The following is a 21,297-nucleotide window of genomic DNA, read 5'->3' as shown; positions in this document are numbered from 1 at the left end:
AGTGCTGGGATTACAGGTGTGAGCCACCACGCCCAGCCTGAGTTAACATTTTGATTGCATTTTAAGGCTAGTCCTGATTAACATTTCACTCTGTGGCGTGGGTACAGGGTGTATCCTCACAGGACCTGCCCCCACACCCATTCTGACTCAGTGTTCAACCAGGTACAAGTCTCCCTCCTGGAAGCCTCCCTTGAGCCTGCCCCACACTTTTAACCCCTCACACATGCTGTGTTTTCTAACACAAACAACTCTCCTCTCCGCTCCCCTCCAGCCTCATCCATTCTGGTCTTCCCGGCCTGGCTAGGGCCGGCCTGGGCACTCTCACAGCACCTTCTGTGTGTCTGCCGCCATAGCTCTTTACCCCCTCTGCGTCATCCTTTCTTAGGCCTGCCCCAAACTCTAAAGAGCAAGGACAGCACTTTTTGCACTTGTCTCCTTGGAGCCTGGTACTCAGTAGGTGACCAGTAATAAATAGTCATGGAACATTGAGACTGTGGCACTGGTCTGCAGCCCATCCTGGGGCCTGGCCCATGATGCTGGGGACTGGGTGGCGGCACAAAGGGAGAAAACATATTTACACAAGGCCAGGACCTAAGAGCTGGGTGTGGCCTGCCTTGAACATGAGAGAAGTCAAAGAGGTGTGTGACTGAGGGAGGGGGGACAGTCTGGTCATTCTTCCTTTTGGCAGGCAATGTCCTTCGATCCTTTCACCCATGGATAAGCTTGGGGAGAAAGGACGTCTCACTGCCAGCAGAGATGAGCTGTTGGACAGAGTGGCCTGCATTTTGGAGATTTTCTCAGAAATATAGTCCACAAGACCACAGGCAGGAAGACCACAGCTGCTCCGTGCGTTCTGCTGCCTGATCCAGGGTTCTCTTCACAGTGCTCTGCCCTCCATGTTTAAGTTAATTAAGATACTGGCCGGCCCATTGTCTGAAGATAACACTTTCTTTAAACTTTTTTATTATTATTATTGTGGGAAAGTAGATATAACATAAAATGAACCATTTTAAGTGCACAGTTCAGTGTCAGCCATTCACATTGTTGTGCAACTATTGCCACCATCCATCTCCAGAACTTCCTCATCTTCCCAGGCTGAAACTACATCCCCGTGAAACTGACTCCCACCCCCCCTCACCCTAGCCCCCGATAACTCCCATTCTACTTTCTGTCTCTATGAATTTAACTATTCCAGAACCTCACATAAGTGGAATCATACCATATTTGTCCTTTAGTGATGGCTTATTTCACTAAGCGTGTTTTCAAGGTTCATCCATGTGTAGCATGTGTCAGAGTTTCCCCCTTTTCAAGGCTGAATAATACCCCATCGTATGCGTGCACCACATTTTATTTCTTTGTTTGTCCATCAGTGAACACTTGGGTTTCTTCCAGCCCTTGGCTACTGTGAATAGGGCTGCTATGAACATGGGTGTGCAAATATCTTTTTATGCCCCTGCTTTTGCTTTTGGGGAATGTACAGCCTTGTTTTTTTTTTTTCTGAGACAGAGTCTTGCTCTGTTCCCTAGGCTGGAGTGCAATGGTGTGATCTCAGCTCACTGCTACCTCTGCCTCCCAGGTTCAAGCGATTCTCCTGCCGCAGCCTCCTGAGTAGCTGGGACTACTGGCACCCACCACGCCTGCCTAATTTTTTGTGTTTTTAGTAGAGACGGTGTTTCACTGTGTTAGCCAGGATGGTCTTGATCTCTTGACCTCATGATCCACCTGCCTTGGCCTCCCAAAGTGCTGGGATTACAGGGATGAGCCACCGAGCCTGGCCTTGACTTTTTTTTTTCTTTTTTTTTGAGATGGAGTCTTGCTCTGTCATCAGGCTGGAGTGCAGTGGCGCAATCTCTGCTCACTGCAGCCTCCGCCTCCTGGGTTCAAGCGATTCTTCCGCCTCAGCCTCCTGAGTAGCTGGGCGTGCCACCACGCCCAGCTAATTTTTTTGTATATTTAGTAGAGACAGGGTTCCACCATGGCCAGGATGGTCTCGATCTCTTGACCTCGTGATCCACCTGCCTCCGCCTCCCAAAGTGCTGGGATTACAGGCATGAGCCACCACGCCCGGCCCTGACTGTTTTTTAAAGGATAACATAGTGTAAATCATTGCCTGCATACTTCATAGTCAGCCCTGGACTTGGGCTAACTGAGCAATTGTCCTTCTGCAGAGAGGTGGGGACATACAGGGCAGTGATTTGTTCTCAAGGAAGTGGAATTTTACACAGTCGACTGCTTCTTGTTGTGGTTGACCTTTTGCAGATCACTTCTTTCATGTTTTAAATGTTTGTCCATATCTTACCAATTAGCAGTTATAAGCTCTCAAGACAGAGGCAAATAATTATTTTTATTCTCTCTGATTAAAGGCAGAAAAGCATTCCTCTGGTTCTTTTGAACATCCTTTGATATACATGCATATTCCTCCTCTCTTCCTTCAGGTAGATTGTCAGGGGTGACAGGACTGTTTTACCCCAGCCTTTAAAATCCCCGAATTTCCGTGTGTTACAATTTGCATTGTGTTCACACATTAGGTCATGCAGGGCAAACAAAATATACATGGCAACATCTCTCATATCCTGCAGTCCAGACATGCCCTTGAAAGTGTGTAGGAGGGAGAGGGTTTCCAACCCAAATACGTTTAAAAATGCATTATACAGAGCCCCCCCTTCAGGATTCATAATGCACATTAACATATTAAAGGCTCTGAGAAGTCCTGCAAATGAAACACCAGCTTAACTTTCAGTGAATGTTACCGCTAATTAACCAGTTACTCCCTGTTTCAGATGAACACTTACTGATGCCCTTTTAGGCATGCCGCTTTCAGAAAATGCTTCAACTGCTGGCTTAGAAGTGAGTGCGTCTTTCAAATGCAGCTACACAGAGAGGACAATCCAGTTGTGAGGGGCTTCCTTACTGGATCATTAATTTTGTAAATATGTTTTTACCTTCTCTTTTGCTGCCTATTTGCCTTTGAGAGAGACAGAAGAGAGAACTGGAGAATGCTGAATGGATCCACTAGATTGCCCTGCGGCAAGCTTTGTCAAGGCTGCTCTGCTGGTAGTCGAGGGAGAGTGTTATTTTGGCAGGGCTGGGTTGGAGTTCAGATGCCCTGGCTTGTTAGGCAAGGCCAAGCCCATGAAGCCCCAGACACTGACTGCAGTTAGTACTACAGCAGAAAGGCCTTCTCATGTTCATCCCTGGAGTTCCCCCAGCAAGCTCACATCCTCCAAGTCCTGTAACTCCAACTCCTCTAGTAACAGAAGGATGTCTTTCAGGAGCTGGCCATCCCAGGCCTGTCACCAGTATTAAAACACTGTAGCACTCGGAGCAGTCTGGAGGGTGAGGAGGGGCAGGAAGGTCTGAGCAGGGACACTGTGGTGAGGGCCGCGACTTGGGCAGCTTTGCAGCCTCCTTGGCATGAGAGGGTCTCTGCTCCCTTTCTCTGTTCCCTTGCTGAGGTTTGAGTTGTGACATGTGTTCTCTACTCCTTTCCCTGTCCCATATGCATCCGGCCAGGCCCAGGTGAGTTCTCAGGGTAGTGATCCTGGCTTTGGCGTAAGGACGCTTTGAGGTTCTATCTGAGGAAACTCTTGGAGAACTGTCTCTTAGTCCGCTTGCGCCCAGGGTGCCCGAGGCACTGAAGTGGAAGGTCGAGGTCCTTCCTGGTCCACCCCATCTCGGGTGCAGCCGACCTTCTTCCTCTCCTGACCGGAGGGTGGAGGCTGGTCGCCAGGAGCCAGACTGCACAGTCACATTCTGCTGTCATGCTGCCAGTTTGGCATGGTGTTTTTAGAAGATTAATAGTTCAAAGGAAGAAAATAAAAACACACTCTTGGGTATAATAGTGTTGTCAGCTTTTGAGAACCATCCTGCATTTTTTTCTTTCGGTCAGAAAAATAGTATATTGAAGGAATGATTGCAGGAAGTGTTGGAAACAAAGCTGTGTTGCTATTCCCAGGATGCTGCTGAGGAGGTCAAAGTGAAGGGCACGGCGTCCTGAGGGGTGGTGGGAGGACCTGAAAGCACCATAGAGCCCCGGGTAGACCTGGGCCTGCCTGACCCCCAGCACCTCCCAGCTGTGAACACAGCTGCTCCCTGGAGGGTGGCTTCCATCCTGACCTGGCCCACTCTCTGTTCTGGTGCTGACTATGCAGACAGGATGTAAAACTAGTAAAATACCCCTTAATTTGGGTCAGTTAGGGGTGAGGCTAAAATGAATGGCTCAGACTCTAATCAAAACCCTTTTTGAAGTAGTTTTATTACTCTCAGATCCAGAATGTTACTTACCAACAGACATAAGCCCCCGAGGACCTGCTTAACTGACAGACAAAATTAATGAGTAATAATCACCTTGTGCCAGTTACTGCACTAGGCGCATTCCTGATGTTATTTTTGACTCTTGTTAACAACCCTAGAGTGAAGGTTTTGCGACTCCTACGTCATAGATGTTAAAACTGAGCCCCTGCAAGGTGAAAAGCTTGCCCTGATGATCGCGGGGCCAAACTAGAAATAAAACCGGGGTTTATCAGGCTCAAAATCCGAACTCTTAGCCTGCATCCCAGCTGTGCTTGACAGCACATTTGCACGCTGGGCTCAGACCCCACTTTAGGCTCTGAATTCCATGCGGCCAGTCTCTCACTTACCAGGCGATGCCCTTCCTCAGAGATGAAGGTAAGCCAGAGCCCAGTCCAAGTGTAATGAAGACAAAGGCCAAATGGGTAACAGCTTGAAGGAGTATGCTGTCCTGTGGTCGTCAGGCCTACTGTAGCTGACACCTACTACAGTAGATAACTCTGGGATGTGGAGTGGGCCCAGGGCAGGTGGGTGTTAGCTGTTTTCATGGAAAAGGTGATCATTTAGATCCACAGTTATACTGGCTTGCAGTTTGAGCTAGACAAGGCAAAAAAAAAAAAAAAAAAAAAAGACATCATATCCTTTTCGAGATGATTAGACCAGTGTTAAAACAGGAGAAAAACTGGTACTCTGATTAATATGTTGCCCAAAAGGTGAGTATTTGGCAGGAAGCCTAAGAGTAGGTCTCAGTTAAAATGTTGAGTTAATTTTTTTTTCCGAATCCTTCCTGTCGTAAGAGTTTTGCACTAGAATGAAGGTCGTACCGCTACACTGACCGACAGCAGCTCTCCTGGCTTGGCAGTAATTGACTTGTAAAATTCGTTGGGACAGTCACGCTTCCCTGTGTATCAGGTCACCCTGTCAGAAATGACATTTTCCACTGCAGCCTGGTACGGAGCAACTGAGCCCAAGGAAACCTGGGCTCTGCTCAAGTCTGGCTTGGCTACAAGCTTTTTTTATTCTGAACAAGTACCTCACCTCTTGTTCAGTTTCCTCGATTTTAAAACAGGAAGTTGATCATAACTTTTATCAGCATTTTGGTGCTAAAAATTCTATTTTAAAAAGATGCTGTGATATTAGTATTTTAAACAGCCACCATGTATCAAATACCTGCTATTCACAGACCCTTTACAAATTACTGTTTGTTTAGTCACTGTAACAATGAAATAACAGCAAAGCCTGCCTGTTTTCAGTATGCTACTTTACTTCCATATGCACATGAAGTGTATTTAACACTTGTCAAGACAAATGCTATAACCTATAGCAAGTTAATACAAACCACAGAATTGTTTTTAGTTGTATGAACTAGGGCCGTTTTTGTGAGTTTACTGGGGGAAAGAACCTGAGTTTCCATCAGATACAGATTTATAATTTATGTGAGAGCCACTTGATCTTGGACTAGCTTCACCTCTCAGCCTCAGTTTCTTCGTCTGTGAAATGGATACACTGGTAATAATGGCCATGTGATAGGCCTGTTGTGCTGTCAGGGTACTCAGTCAAAGCAGCTGGCAGAGTCCCTAGCACAGGACAGACACTTCACTCATCTTAGCTTCCTTTCTTTGCCTAGAACAATGCTTAATTTAATGTCGTAGATTTGTTCTGTTAAGAGAGAATTATTCATTGTTTTAAATACATTTCTCATATACCCCATTTTATATTGGCTTGTATAATAAAACTAGAAATATCTTTCCCGGGAGGAAAATTACCAATAGAGAAAAGTTTGGCGGAAACATTTAAAAACTATATTGCCTATATAAATTTGGTATAATAATTATGTATTAATTATTTAAATTAAATTATACTTGAAAAAATAATCACAGAACAAGGATTAAGAAGATAAATAGCAGGGCACAGTGAACACAGGTGAACATAGGAGCATTCTGACTTCTGGGAGGGTCATTCCTACCTGACATTATCACTTTGCCCCTCCCTCATTCTGAGCATTAGCTTAGGGGTAAAGGAATAAGACATGGTCCCTTTCTTCAAGGAATTTGTAGTCTAGTGCAGGAGTCAGCAAAGTTTTTCTAAAAAGGGCCATACGGTAAATATTTTTGACTTTACAGGCCATGTGGGCTCGGTTTCTATTGTTTAACTCTGCTGAATCAGCTGCAAATGAATATATGAATGAAGGAGCACGGCTGTGTGCCAATAAAACTTTATTTACAAACACAGACAAGGCTGTGTTTGGCCTGTGGGCTATAAATTACCATCCCCTGAGCTAGTGGAAGAAAGACTTATAAACAGGTAATTATGGTATATTGTAATAAACGGTCTGCATGTTTATCATGAGTACAGGATGCTTCAGAGGCACAGAAATGAGGCTCCTGATCTGACCTTGGGAGAGCATACCTCTCAGTGGAGTTTATTAAACTTGGTAGAAATACACACACGCTTTCATTTGTACATTTGTAATTTTGTACCCCTTTCCCTTTTCACTTGGTTGTGCCCTTAAAAAAGTACTGTGTTCCTTGAGAGAAAAAAATGCATGTAGTACAGAAAGTCGGCCATACTTTGACTGACAGGTAATACACAATGTTAAATTTGGCTGCGGTGAGGCTTGTCCTTTAAAGCAGACATCAAGCCAGAAAAGTTGGGGTGGGAGAATGAGGGTGTTGTGGGCATGGGACCCAGAAGAGCAACGTGGGCCAAAGGCATGGAGGCTCTGGGGAGCTGGGGAGCACTTTAGCAAGGCTGGGTCATGGCAGGGGTTGGAGCAGAAGGTGGTGATGAGAGAGGTAGGCGGGGGCAGCCAGTTTGCAAATGGGGAGAATGAAAGGTGATAGGTGACTCTCTGCCGTAAAGGGAAGGTAACAGGGTCCTGTTACAACAAGGCCATAGTCTGCGGCTGTGAGAAGCCACTGAGGCGTTTGTTTTCAGCAAGTGGAAGATGACTTTCCTTCACCCTCCAAGTTCCCTTCAGGATGGACCACCTGGGTCCTTAGTCTTCTCATTTCAAGGATCCCCTGATGCTCCCAGCAGAAGCTCCCCATACCTGGCTCTCTTCCAGAATTGATGGGGATATCTTAACTTTTAATGCTACAGTCCAGCTCTGTTCACACACTGTGTTATATTAGAAAATATCCTCCAGTAACACTTGAAGCAACTTTTGAATTTCTGAAGTTAACAGACTTGAAGCTATTTCATATAAATGAGTGCACTAGAAACCTGTGTGCTGACTTCTCACAGGGCATCCATAGCTGCTCCCTTTTGATGCTCAGAGCTCTGTGGGGTTCCTCCCTCCCTCCCTCCCTGCATTTCTCCCCTCTCCTTCCTTCCTTCCTTTTTAACTTATAGGGCTTGCTCTTAATTTCCTTTCTTAGAGGTAGTTGATGAGGACCATTAGTAAAATATACATTGCAGAATTAGGAAAGACTCTTCAAGGTTTGAGTAGCTAAAAGGGCATTGCTTATCAATGATCTCCGCTGCCTTGTGGGTATCTATTCAGCTTCCCCAAATGCCACCCGGGCATTGTACCAAAAGAATAAGAACCTTCAGTAATGAAGACCTCTGCTCAGAATGATACACCTCCTTATTTCCTTCAAGAAAAAGTAAAAGAAACAAAGAAAAGGGACTCATTGTATTTTTTCCTCAGAGATAATCCTACACACCACTGAGGATGTGTTCAGGTGGTAATTTTTCTGTTTTTCAAGTTCTGCATCTCTAGCCCTTCAAAAATGATCAAATTCAGTGAGACCCAAGAAAGCCCCAGTGTCAGTAAATGAAGCAGTTTCTATCCTCTCCCACTGGGAAGCCTGCACTCGCAGAAGAGGAGCAGGCAGTAGAGTTGTCCTTTGAAGAAAAAAAGACAAAAAATAGATTATTGCTTAAGGGTTCGAATGAATCTAAAATTACTACATTACTCATTAAAATGGAACTACATGAAGCTTAGGAAATGTGAGCAGCTTTAACACCACGGCTCTGGGGTGGGTTTCCTTAGAGTGGCTCAGAATGCAGGTCAGCTAGAGTTGGGGTGTCTCTTCCATCTAGAAGGGAAGCTTGCAATCGAGTTTTCCCTGGCTGTTACCCTCACTGTGCCATGGTTATTATTTTAGCACTAAGGTAGAAAAAAGGAAGGGTGAGGAGTGATTTGAGCAACAATTAATATTCATAAACAACACAGAAACAAAACTCAAAAGAGAAAAAATTCCCCCGGAGTACCCAGGGATGTTTGCAACGGTGCCAAGGCTAATTGGCAGTTGTGTTGGCTACTGTTGACAGCAAACCTCCTAAAATCGGAGGATGAGCTTAGAGGCAAAAAACAGAGAGTAATGTGAGGTTTTCAAGTCATGCAGTATATCCTGAGTTTTGATGGACTCTCTTAGGGGAAAAAAATATCTGCCTACTGTTAGATTAAAAATGTGAAAACCACGGTTAGGTAGCATAGGCTGCCTAAATATTGAGAAACTAATTGTAGCTAATACGTTTCATCAGCCTGACTTGTGGAGGGTGTTTCTTTTGTCAGTCTGTGACTCATCTTCCAGGGTGGACTCTGTATGTGTGTGTTCTTGTCATTTCTATTGTCTGCAGTTAAGAAGTGCAGAGCACAGCACATCCATGGTATATAAAACACTGGTTCATGAGAGGCTGCTGAAACTCTATTTTAGGGGGAAAAATGCTGACCCTATATTTCTCTAAATTCCTGCGACCCAGTCAGGAACTTTGTTTTACTTAAGCTTTTGAAGTTTTAAGTGGTACTATCCTCTTTATAGGGCTGAACAGAAATATTTTCTTTCTTTTTTCTTTTTTGAGACAGAGTTTCGCTCGTTACCCAGGCTGGAGTGCAATGGCGCGATCTCAGCTCACCGCAACCTCCGCCTCCTGGGTTCAGGCAATTCTCCCGCCTCAGCCTCCTGAGTAGCTGTGATTACAGGCACGCGCCACCATGCCCAGCTAATTTTCTGTATCTTTAGTAGAGACGGGGTTTCACCATGTTGACCAGGATGGTCTCGATCTCTTGACCTCGTGATCCACCCGCCTCGGCCTCCCAAAGTGCTGGGATTACAGGCGTGAGCCACCGCGCCCGGCCAGAAATACTTTCTTTTATCTCAACTGATGCTGCTCAGCTTTAGAACAGACAGTGTGCACAGTGACTGGTAAAACCCTCGTGGTTTGCTGATAGAACAAGTTCAAATGGGGATCTCCACTACAAAAGATGAAACTTGGGGGAAAATTTTCATTCACTTCCCTAAAAAACACTTTTCGCTTTAGTCAGTGAGCATTAACATGCATAACCCTCAGGCTGTGAAGACGTGGTTTGTTCCAAGCCACTTTCAAAATAAGCTTCCTCTAGGCCTGATTTACAGGATTGTCTTAAAGTACGTATTTCTGAGAAGGTGAAAAGGTTTTTCCTTTGTTGGTTTGTTTTTTAATGATTTTGTCTTTGCCTCACCACCATCACTACCACTGTGGGAGTTTACATTACTTTTCCGTACATTTTTTTCTGTCATCTGAGGGTTTATAGATTCATCATAGAAAGTTTGGAAAAGTCAAGAAAAGTATAAAGTTGGAAATAAAACTCAGTCTTATTTCTACTCTTTAGAGATAACCACTTTAAAACATTTTGGAATATCTTCTTTTAACTTTTCCTGCATATACACACATCTCTTCTAGTCACCGCGTTTCCGCTCTGAGGCTTTGCCACACGATCACACCAGGAGCATTTTCCTCGTCATTCATTTTCAAAAGTGAAATTTTTAATGGCTGTACGGTACCACTGATATTTAGTCAGGTCTTCAACTTTTGCTCTTAGAAGTTACAAACAGTGAAAATCATTGCATAGGGATTTTCTCTGTGAGTGTCTCTGATACTTTGCTTGAGATAAAGTTCCGGGAAAGTGAATTGCTGGGATGAAGAGTGGATGCCATTTCAAGTAATGTGCTGCATGTTGCCATATTGACTTCCAGAAAAACAGTACCCGGTTTATGATCTGTGTACGGTGGGTACCGCTTTGTTTCTCCTGCATCTTTATAAATTTTTTTTTAATTTTCTTTTGAAAAACAAAACATTGTCTTGATTTTCTTTTTTTTTTTTTTTTTGAGACAGAGTCTCATTCTGTCACCCAGGTTGGAGTGCAGTGGTGCAATTTTGACTCACTGCAGCTTCTATCTTCCAAGTTCAAGCGATTCTCCTGCCTCAGTCCCCAGAGTAGCTGGGATTACAGGCACGCACCACCACACCCAGCTAATCTTTGTATTTTTAGTACAGATAGGGTTTCACCATATTGGCCAGGCTGGTCTAGAACTCCTGACCACAAGTGATCCTCCCGACTTGGCCTCCAAAAGTGCTGGGATTACAGGTGTAGGCCACCGCACTGGGCCGGCTTCATTTTCATTAGTGAAATCAAATGTTTCCCAGTGTTTAACTATTTGTGTTTCATATTTGGTTCATATTTGGAGCTTACTCAATTTCTGGTTGCACTATTGGTGTATATTGATATATAAATGAATATATATTACAAATTTAGGTCTTTACAATTTTCTTATGGTATTTTTGATGCATCGATATTTTAAATAATAATGAAAATTAATGGTAAAGTAGTAATGGTTAAACAGTTACAAAATCTACCAGCTGTTTCCTTAGGTAGCTTTTCCTCCTTAGTTTTTCTCTTAGAGATTTCATCTTCATTTCAAAATTGAAGAGGCAGTCTATTTGCTTCTAATTTTTTATGTTCTTGTTCTACATTTTATTATTGAATTCATTACTGTTGAAAATAAGATTGTTTTCCTTATGTCCCATTTATTTTTCATCTTCTTTAGAAATTTTGTGTTTCCTTGATGACTATTTCTCCACTCTTGCAAATCAAGCAGTTCAATTATTCCTTTCAAAATTATATATACATATATATAACTATAGTTACATATATATACACCTATGTGTGCATATATACGCACACATATATATATATAGTTTTTGTTTTTGTTTTTTTGTGAGATGGAGTCTCACTCTGTCGCCGACGCTGGAGTGCAGTGGCACGATCTCTGCTCACTGCAGCCTTTGCGTCCCAGGTTCAAGTAGTCCTCTGCCTCAGCATCCTGAGTAGCTGGGATTACAGGCGCCCACCACCATCCCTGGCTGATTTTTGTATTTTCAGTAGAGACGGGGTTTCACTGTCTTAGCCAGGCTTGTTTTGAATTCCTGACCTCATGATCCACCCACCTTAGCCTCCCAAAGTCCTGGGATTACAGACGTGAGCCACCACACACCCAGCCTCAAAATAGCATTAATGGTATTTTCTTTAGGTTATCCTTAAAGTATATAGGTACAAAAACAGTCTACCAGATTTTCTATGACTCTATTTTTTTTTTCTTATTTTGCCAGAACACAACACATAGCAACTAATGTGCGTAAAGCATAGACACACTCTGGAGTCCTTTGTCTCACCACTTGGTGATGGCTCAGAAGCGTCACATGGCATCATCATGAATGTCCCTGGTCTTGGAAAAATGACAAAGCAAGCCTAAGATTATGAAATGGGACCCTGACTTTAGTTCTTTTATGATCTTGTTAAACCTGCTGATGAGGTGTTAACAAGCTTAATTAAAGGATTCGTTCCATTGTTCTCTCGGGAATGGATTTAAGGGTGGTTGGAGTTCAAGGAGACTCTTGTATTAGTTCAGGAGAGGAAGGACGGTGACTGGGCCTCATCTTGTCTGCTTACCCCTGCAAATTCCATCCCAAGGAAATCTGACCAGAGAACAGGTTCGATTTGCAGATCACAGAAGCCACTCTGGTATTTCAGGAGATAGGGATTGAATACAGGGAATAACGCTTACTGAGTTGCTAGATCAACTGTAAAGTGAGCTTCTAGAAGGATTCCTGGCACAACTCTGCAGAGCCAGCCTGTCCAGGGAACTGTGCTTCTGTTAGGAGGCTGAAGAATTAGAAAGTCACTGTCACAACCACTGGTTCCAGGATCGCACCTCCTTACCCACCTCCAGAACTGTTGGCTCCCAGACCATCCAAACCTCGCCAGATCTGACCAGCAAAACGGATGTCTCCCTTCCTCCCCTTTTAACTCTCTTCCTAACACAAGTCATCCAGAACTTAGAACGGGGTTACACACACAGGGGTGTGCACCTGATTGGCAGGACCAAATCACATTTGAAAGTGTAGGTGTACCAGAATGTGAAAGCATCGTTTTCGGCCTTCCAGCCCTTACTATAGGAGCACACCCCAGAAGGAGACTGGAATCGCATGAGTCAGTGCCTACCCCGTCCCTATAAGTCGGGGTGTCTGTGGGGACAATGGAGCGTGAATGGTATGTTTGGGATATGTTTGAAAGGTAGAACCTGCAGGAATTGGTGATTGACTTGATAGGGAGAAAGGCGACAAGGGTAATGTCAGAGACAAAACCCATTAAGTTCTGGTTTTGTACTTTTTAGAACATTACTCCTGTTAGATTTTTTTTTTAATCTGAAACATTATAAATTGCTTTAAACATTGCTTACCCAAATGGTCAGTGAAATGACCAGTTGCCATATCTCATCTAGAGCAATGTGAACAAATTTCAAGGGCCAGGTGACCTCAAAGTTTCTTCATACTTCTGAAATTCTTCAGGAGATTATACTGTGTCTGAACATACTTTCTTTTCGTGATACATTTTTGTCGATACCAGAAGTAGAAGTCAAACAAGGGCGTTGGCGGCGTGGGTTCCCCAGCCCCACCCCACCCTGCTAAATGGCAGCGCCTCCAGGATGGCAGGGGTGGTGTTCCAGGCGGATCCCCAGGCATGAATAACCCTTATCATGCATGGTAAACTCGCTGGGCCTGGGAATCCAGTTGGTTTACTTGTTGCTTCAGATGTGCTGTCTATTCTTCTGCCTAGTTGAGGAGGGTTTAAGGCAGCAGGTGGCTGCCTTGCCCTGGGTTTTCTGCCACCCACCTCCACATCCCAGGGGGAAGCCCACAGGTTAGCAACTGTGGAGCCATCAATACTTCTAACCAGGCTTCCTCTCCCTACTGGCCGTGTGATTGGCTCAGTCTCCCTCCACTGTCTTCATTTTCCACTGTGGCACTGTTAATTGATAGGGCTGACCACTGAGCATCTTATTGGCTAGCACCTTAATGGGGTCATGGCTGCCCCAGGCCGGATCTGCCCACTGCTCAGGTGGCTGAACTCACAACAGTATTGGCAATTTCTTCCGGTCCCCCGAATGCTTTATTAAAATATCTTCTGCCTCCTGGCCATCTCATAGAAGCATAATGGACTCATTTGCATCCTTTAACCTCAAGTAAACTCATCAATGGGAAGTCTTGGTGGAGACATGAAAGCATTTCAGATGACTCCCTGCCATTGAGACAGCAGCTGGTGCCCTTCTCCCCGGCAGCAACCTGGGGTCGGGATGTGTTCCTCTCCTGCCAAGATTGTGTCTGGCTGAGGCTGCTGCAGGCATGGTGCAACTGGGAGATGAGTGGTTCCACGTGTTGTAAGCACCTCCTCTCCCAGGGTGTATAAACCAAACTGGGAAAACAGAATGTGCACACACTGTGGATTATGAAGCTGTAACTCACATTTTAAGGCAAAACCTGCATTCCTGAAGTTAGAAATAGGTTGCATGGTAGAAGGTTTTTATTATCAAAAATACATTTTTTCCTAGAAACAGCACATATGTGAATGTTGGTTTTCCAGGCTTGCCTCCAAAAACCCACTTAACTCATCACCTAGCTGTACAACCTGGAATTTGCAGGACAGAGCAGCGGCCAGGAGTCTTGTGCATGGTTCCCACAGTGTTTCAGCTTCTCCCTGCTCTTGGGAGTTGTTTGAACCCCAGCCCAGGACAGTGAAGCTCATTCATTGCCTTCAAAATGGCAGGGCAGCATTGGCCAGTAGTTCTCAGAATCACCGGGCAGGCTTGCTGAGCCACACTGCTGTGCTTACCTGCAGGAGTTTTCATTCAGTGGGCCCGGGATGGGGCCCAAAAACTTGCCTTTTCTAACTAGTCCCCAGGTGGTGCTGATGCTGCTGGTCCCTAGACTGCAGTTTGAGGACCACTGGAGCAATCATGGAAGGACATTAACCCTGGAAGGAGTTCTGAATTCTTAATAAGTCTGAATTCTTAGTAAGAATCTGGGCCAGACACGGTGGCTTACCCCTGTAATCCCAGCACTTTGGGAGGCCGAGGCTGGAGTATCACAAGGTCAAGAGATCGAGACCATCCCGGCCAACATGGTGAAACCCTGTCTCTACTAAAAATACAAAAATTAGCTGGGTGTGGTGGCATGTGCCTGTAATCCCGGCTACTCGGGAGGCTGAGACAGGAGAATTGCTTGAACCCTGAAGGCGGAGGTTACAGTAAGCTGAGATTGCACCACTACACTCCAGCCTGGCACCTGGAAACAGAGTGAGACTCTGTCTCAAAAAATAAAACCAGAATCTGTGCAACCAGCAGTGTCCGGCTCCCCAAATTCATGAATAAACCCTGACAACAGTAAATTCCAAGCCGTCTTTTATCGACGAGGCCCTTGTGCAGTCTGTGTTTACATTCCATATTCTCTTTCTTCCTGGGCCTGGCGTTGCAGATGACTCTTATGGGGATCACTCCATCAGCGTAGAGACCCCTCCGTGTCTCCGCCATGACGGAGTTAGAGCCCAGACATATTCTCCCCACGCTGAGGGCAGTCGAGCTGAGGAAAAAAGAAGGAAGTGATAGAGGCCTGAGTTTGCAGAAGCCTATTCTTGATCCACTGAGCTAATGGCATGTCTGGGTGAGGCCTGCGTGACTATTTACGAGACTATTGTCTCTTGAAGTTCCCATTCTGGGCTGGTTTTATGACTCTGTTTACCTGCATTCACTAAATCCCGTGTTCGCTCACATGTTACTAGAAAAATGCTACCCCTCAAATTATCGCTCGCCTTGATGTTATTTACTGTAACTGTAGTCATTGATAAGAGGATAAGAATCTTAATAGGATTAGAATCTTTTGTTTGTTTTGGGTCCAGCGATCTTTAGATAAACCTGTATGCTACCCGCTCAGGTATTAGGACCCTCTTGCTGGTCAAGAGACCCCCGGCAGACGTGCCGATCTCACGGACCCCAACAACTCTCGAAGCAGATAGGGTAGAAAAAGAAGTCACCCTCCTCAGGTCTCTGGAAAGCCATACCTGCCTTGGGGGCATCGGTGAGCCAGTGTGTGTGTCCCAGGGAGTCCAGGGCAGAAGTGGAGACGGTGTGACAGGCAGTGCCTTCCTCCTTATCCCAGCCAGGCACTTTTCCCTGCATCCACTGACACGGAGCTTGGCTTTTCCTGAATTTCACTGAAGCTGAGAATCATAGCTGTGGCCTCAGAGGCCTCGATAAGGCTGTGGAAGTTTGGAAACATGGGGTAGGAGGACCTCAGTGCCCTTACAGTGCCGTCTAAGGATCCATCCTCTGCTGCAGTCTGGTAGCATAGAGACAAGGGGCCAGAGGAGACATCTAAGAAGACAGAGCTAGGATCAGGGTCAGCCCACTCACTTCTGCATGCCCCACCCCCTTCCATATGCCCCACCCACTCCAATCCCGCCTCTGCTCCCAGAACACCTCCAGCTGTGGCATTCTCAAATGCATTGGCATGCATTTCTTCAGCTGCTTCCCTGCACCACCCCATTCTCTGTCTCCACAGACCTAGAGTTGAGAGTCCAGAACTGGAAGCTTTGGCCACTTCTTTGCAGCAGAAGCAGGACATCTAGACCCCTGCTCTGCTGTCTCCGTGGCCTGGCCAGCAGGGACCCTGCTTATTTATTTGCCCCTCTGGCCCGGATGCAAGCTGCATGTGGATTTGAGTCCACACACTTGGGCACACATCACTTAGAGGGAACAAACAGGGGTTTCTCTCTTGACTCTGCAAGTGGAGAAAAGAAAAATGAGAAGATTGTATTTTTCTTATTAAACAATCCAATAATCTGAATGTTGTATTTACTAATTGACCGGTTTTCTCTCCAAGTAGAGCAGATGGCTTTAGAGGGGAACATAGGAAAACACAAGGGACATTTCCAAGGGCAAAATAGAATGTTTAGTTAAAGTTCATATTTCACTATTCACTACTAACTCTCACCTTTATTTTTAAGGCTCCTTGTAAAGTTTTGGGAGTGTTTTGGGATGAAAATATGAAAGTAACTTTTAACCTCCCCACGTCATCACGATACCCATGCAGAAAGTTGTCAGGGTCTCCCAGCCCCTGGGCCCTCGGCGCAGCTCTTCAGGGTGAGGGACCACTGGTCCTCAGGGATGCCTGGTCTCCCTTGCTGTTCCGCTTTGCCTCAGTTTACATTTCTCGTGGTGGCTGGGACAGAAGAACACACATCCCCAGACTTCCTGCATCATCCTTTGCAGACTTATATCTGTCCCAGATGGAAATGTTACATTTCCTTTTGTGGGCAAATGATATGTCTCATTGGATTTTCAAAAACGTGGAAGAGACTCTGAATGGCGTATGTGGCATGGTACTGGCAACGGTGCCGTGGTCCCTACAGGGTTGTTGTATTGCCCTTAAAATTGAGTACGACTAGCTCTGTGTATGTTTCTCTCTGATTTATTTTCTATTTGCCCCTCTCTAGTGGGATCTTGTGTGTGATAATGCCTGGAAGGTCCATATCGCTAAGTTCTCCTTACTGGTTGGATTAATCTTTGGCTACCTAATAACTGGATGCATTGCTGACTGGTGAGTACCAACGTGCCCGCTGCACGAACCTTTGGAAGCCACAGCACGCCTCTGCTGGCTAAAGAAAAGTGGTCAGTGTTAGCTTACCATGACTGAGTCTTTTCCCAGTGCCAGAGCAGAAAGTCAAAGCTGCCAGATGGAGAATGCAGAGCTCAGAGAAATGGCCCATGCACATAGCAGATCATTTGGAAGTGTAAATTTAAATTCAAAGCAATTCTCTAGCTGCTAGAATCTATCAGAACTAGCTTGCAGCCCCATCTACTTCTAACCTTTGATGTTGATTTAGAAAGAGCTTGAAGACTTATATGCAGGGCTCTAGGGGGCTGGGCACTAAGGGGTGGATACAGAAGATGCATTAAAAAATAGGGGATGGGGGAGCTAGAGACCCTTCTCCCATGTGAGCCGAATGAGGAAGGCAGTGCTGATGAGCACCTCTGAATGTCACGTAGATCTTTAGAGAGGGAGAGTCCTTGGCTTGGCCAGGAGATGCCTCTGCAGGGTCTGTGGGGAGCTGCGTCTTGAGAGATAAGTAGCATTTGGGTAATACAGATGGGCTCTGAGGGCAGGGGAGGTGGTGGCCCGAGGTGAGAATGCATATGCTTTGTGTGGGTAGGAGAGGAAGTCAGGTGCCTGGAGCAAAGCACCTTCGTAGTTCAGGATAAAGGGATGAGGCTGGTGGGACAGAGGTCTGCAGGTAAAGATGGTAGCAGAGACATGAATAATAGTAATACCATTAGCAGGTAACACTTGCTGAAAGATTACCGTGTAGCAGGCACTGTGCCAAGTAGTTCCATACATTAGCATCTCCTTACAACACCCCAATAGGAGATGCTGTTATTACTTGTGTTTTACAGTTGAAAAAGCACAGAAGTGTAAGTAAAATCCCCAAGTTCACCCAGGTTTAAGCTGGAGAGCCAGGACTTGAACCTCAGCCACGTGGCCCCAGAGCCTGCCCCTCCACCAGGGTGCTGCCATGCTTTTATTTAAGACATTCTGTGGTCACAGGAGCAGCAGCGGTGACGTGTCCAGGCAGGGAGGCAATTGCACAATGCTGACAGGTTTTTCAAGTAGTGAGATTGCTTACGAGAGGGGCATAGTATAACTGTCTGCCCAGCTTGCACTCTTTTCTCTTTAAAGGATTTTTTTTTTCTGGTGAATCAGGACATCTTGGCCTGACGACATAATAAGGGCCCAGAGTGATATGGAACAAATCTGTAGGTCCTGTGACCTCTGCACCTCAGTTAACTGAGAATGCTGGCCAAGGCAAGTGCCTGGGTGGACAGCAGCGGAGGGTCACATTACACATGTGGAAAATTTCTTCCAAAACCAGCGTTCTATTTGGGAGTTCCCTGAGCTGGCATGTAATGTGATTTCCTGTGTACTTGATATCTGCTTCATCATCACTTGCAAGTGCTTCTCATGGACACATTCTCTGTGAACAGCAGCAGAGAAGCAGTCAGTGACCTCTGGAGACCTATGTGGGGGACCCCTTGCGGGCTTTCTCTGGTAGAGGCAACACGGGGCTTATTTTTTAAACCAAATACTTGAGTTCATAGGTTTCTAGTGCGAGCTATATTGGTCTAAAATATACCGTTTCCCAGAAATCTCCGCTGAAATAGGTTAGAAAAATATACTAATATAATCCATGTCACCGTCTTCCTAAAAAAAATGCAGACTTGATGGGTTTTAGTGTCCTTATTCAAGAAATAATTTGATAGAAAAGTAAAAATCGACTTTTATTAATGAACCAGTCTGTAATAGTTGACATTGTTTAAAGGTTGTTTTCTTGACTTGCTTCTTCTTGTACACACGTGTGATGTGGCCTCCCTGATCACACACCAGGCCTGAGGACAAAAGACTGAAGAGTTTGGGTCTTGCTCTTTGAGTAACCAGAAGTCTGACGTTGCAAACCCTTTCTCTGCAGTTGCTTTTCTGAGGGTCCTCATCAGATGGGCAAGATTGAGGGGGTACCCTGGGAATCAGGGGCAGACTGCCTGAGTGGTGGTTTTTGAACATTTTGAGTGGGCTTCCCTTTCCATTTGAAAGCTTCGTATTTTCCAACCCCATTCTCTGGCATTTTACTCCCTGCTTGAACCTTGCTTAAAAGGAAATAAAGCCATTTAAAGGGAACTCCAGACCTCACGGCTGTGGGCCCTGTTTCACGGCTGCACGGGGAAGTTGACTAAGTCATATAATATGCTTCCTAAAGCTGCAGTCAGCATTTAGCAACATTTAAATAGTACACGTCTTTCTTTAAAAAGTGACTGTTTTTGACACTAAGTTTTGTCTGGGGATGTTCACTGGGCATTGGTATAGAATCTGCTAGTTCAGGTGGGTGGCGGGAGATGATGGCCAGCAGCCCCAGAGATGCACTCCCTTCTTCGCTGCCTTTGTCACTGCAGCAGGCCTCTTCCTTCTTCCCCAGCCCACCCTGGGAAGCTGGCCAGTATGGGCTGCCCTGGAGGACCCCTTGCCCTCCAGCTCCTGACTGAGCGTGGCCAGTGTGGAGCAGCAGCTATAAATCCTCAGGGGAGAGGATAGTGAAGTCGGGCACTTGTGTGCCCAGCTTGCTCTCTGCCAGGCTGGAGGGGCCAGCCACCTCCTGTCCATGACCTCCACATAGCACCTCGTTCTCTCTGGGGCTAGGACCGTCCTTCCCCTATTCCCTGCTGTCAAGAGCCATAAGGTCAAACACCATCTCTTGTGGGTTCCTTCACAGCTTGTTTACTCTTTTATAAATAATCCCTTTATTAAAATCTCCTCCAGTCACTTCATTTGAGTGGGACCTCTGTTTCCTGTTGAGACCCTGTGTCAGTTCTCTATGGCTGCTGTTACAAATTACTGCAAGCTTGGTGGCTTCCATAATCCGAGTGAATGATCTTAACAATTCTGCAATTCACAAGTCCAACAAAGGTCTCACTGGTCTAAAGTCAGGTTGTCAGCATGGCTGTGTTCCTTTTTACAAGATCTAGGAGACAGTCTGCTTCCCTGCTTTTTCTAGCTTCTAAAAGTCACCTGCATTCCATGACTCATGGCCCCGTCCTCCATCTTCAGAGCCAGCAATGTCAAGTCAATTTCTTCTCACATCACTATCTCTCTGGTTTCCTGGAGCCAGGGGAGATTTTCCTTGTCATTAGATTGGACCTACCTGCAAAGTTACCTCATCTCAGAGTCCTTAAGCTTAATCTCATTTTCAGAATTCCTTTTGCCATGAAAGGTAAAATACTTACAGGTTCTGAGGATTAGGACATGGACTTATTTGAGGACCACTGTTCTGCCAGCCACAGATCTTAAGTAATAAAGTCCTCTGCATTACAGACAAAGGGTGTGGCTTTATCAGTCCTCTCTGAGGGGGTTCTGCTCTGGGAGCCAGTTCCTATGAAAACCATGCATACTTGTAGCTAACATGTATCGAATGCTTGCTGAGCATTTGTTCATATCCACTCCTTTCGACAGCATTATGAAGTAGACATTAATTGGCCCTTACCAAAGGGAACTGGAGGCTCAGTTGAACAAGCCTTGTCTTACTCCAGATCACATAGTTCGGAAGTGGTGATCCTGGATTCAGAACCAACACACTCTGACTTTAAAGACTGTGTTTGCCCTGTAGACCTTGATGATAAGTTTTACTTCTTGATTTTAGCAACCATTTGGGAGGCAGGGACTTAGAATGGTTGCTACATGCTTAAAAAGATCAAAACTCTTTTCTAAAACATCAGAACAGAGCAAGCCATGTTTGGTAGGCATCAGGGATGTGGAAGTGTAGAAAGAAATGAACATGAAAACGTTTTACTGTTTACTTTGTGCCAGATGTTGCATCTGTTCCCCTCATCCCCCCAGTGAATGACCTCAACACTCCACCACGTAGGATGCTTATCCCCATTTTACAGACCAGGGAAGTCAAAGGTAATGCACGATGTTAGAGTTAGTTCATTTTCCTTCATTTTAGGAGAATGACTAAAGCTGTATTTTAAACTTATTTTTGTAAATGAGTTAGATTTGGACAAAATCAGCTACACAGTGTTTCCTAGTAAGGGCTTCCTGACCCTAGCATCAGACAAGGGAAAGTACTGGCTAAAATCTCTAGGTGAGATTATTGACTTACATTGAGCTCCTCGCCTCGGCTTGCTTCACTAAACCAGAGTGGCTGATGGGAATGGTTAGAACCAAAAGTTCTGAGTAAAATTTCATACTGTTGTTCTTTTCCCTGTGTTTTCTTAAAATTACATCTATCTCCTTAAGAGAAGGCTGTGCCTTGCTTTTTTTTTTTCCCAACAGTTTTATTGACAGATAATTTGCATCCCATAA

At 45.3% G+C, this 21,297-nt stretch overlaps 1 protein-coding gene across 3 annotated transcripts in view; it reads left to right on the top strand.

Moving 5' to 3' along the window:
• Positions 1-21,297, top strand: part of SLC22A23 (solute carrier family 22 member 23) — a 188,595-nt gene that overhangs the window by 24,921 nt on the left and 142,377 nt on the right. For 2 of the 3 annotated variants that reach the window (XM_012440281.3, XM_064362940.1), the window contains exon 2: positions 16,886-16,989. The exons of the other annotated variant lie outside the window; for it this stretch is intronic. In XM_012440281.3, coding sequence (XP_012295704.3) covers positions 16,886-16,989 — 104 coding nt within the window. The remainder of the gene's footprint in view (positions 1-16,885; positions 16,990-21,297) is intronic. 3 annotated transcript variants of the gene reach the window in all.

The sequence above is a fragment of the Aotus nancymaae genome, unplaced genomic scaffold, assembly GCF_030222135.1.
Source record: "Aotus nancymaae isolate 86718 unplaced genomic scaffold, 86718_ANA_hifiasm-v0.15.2.pri h1tg000051l, whole genome shotgun sequence".
Taxonomy (NCBI): domain Eukaryota; kingdom Metazoa; phylum Chordata; class Mammalia; order Primates; family Aotidae; genus Aotus; species Aotus nancymaae.
Note: the sequence above shows the minus strand (reverse complement) of the source record. Positions and strands in the feature narration are given on the sequence as shown.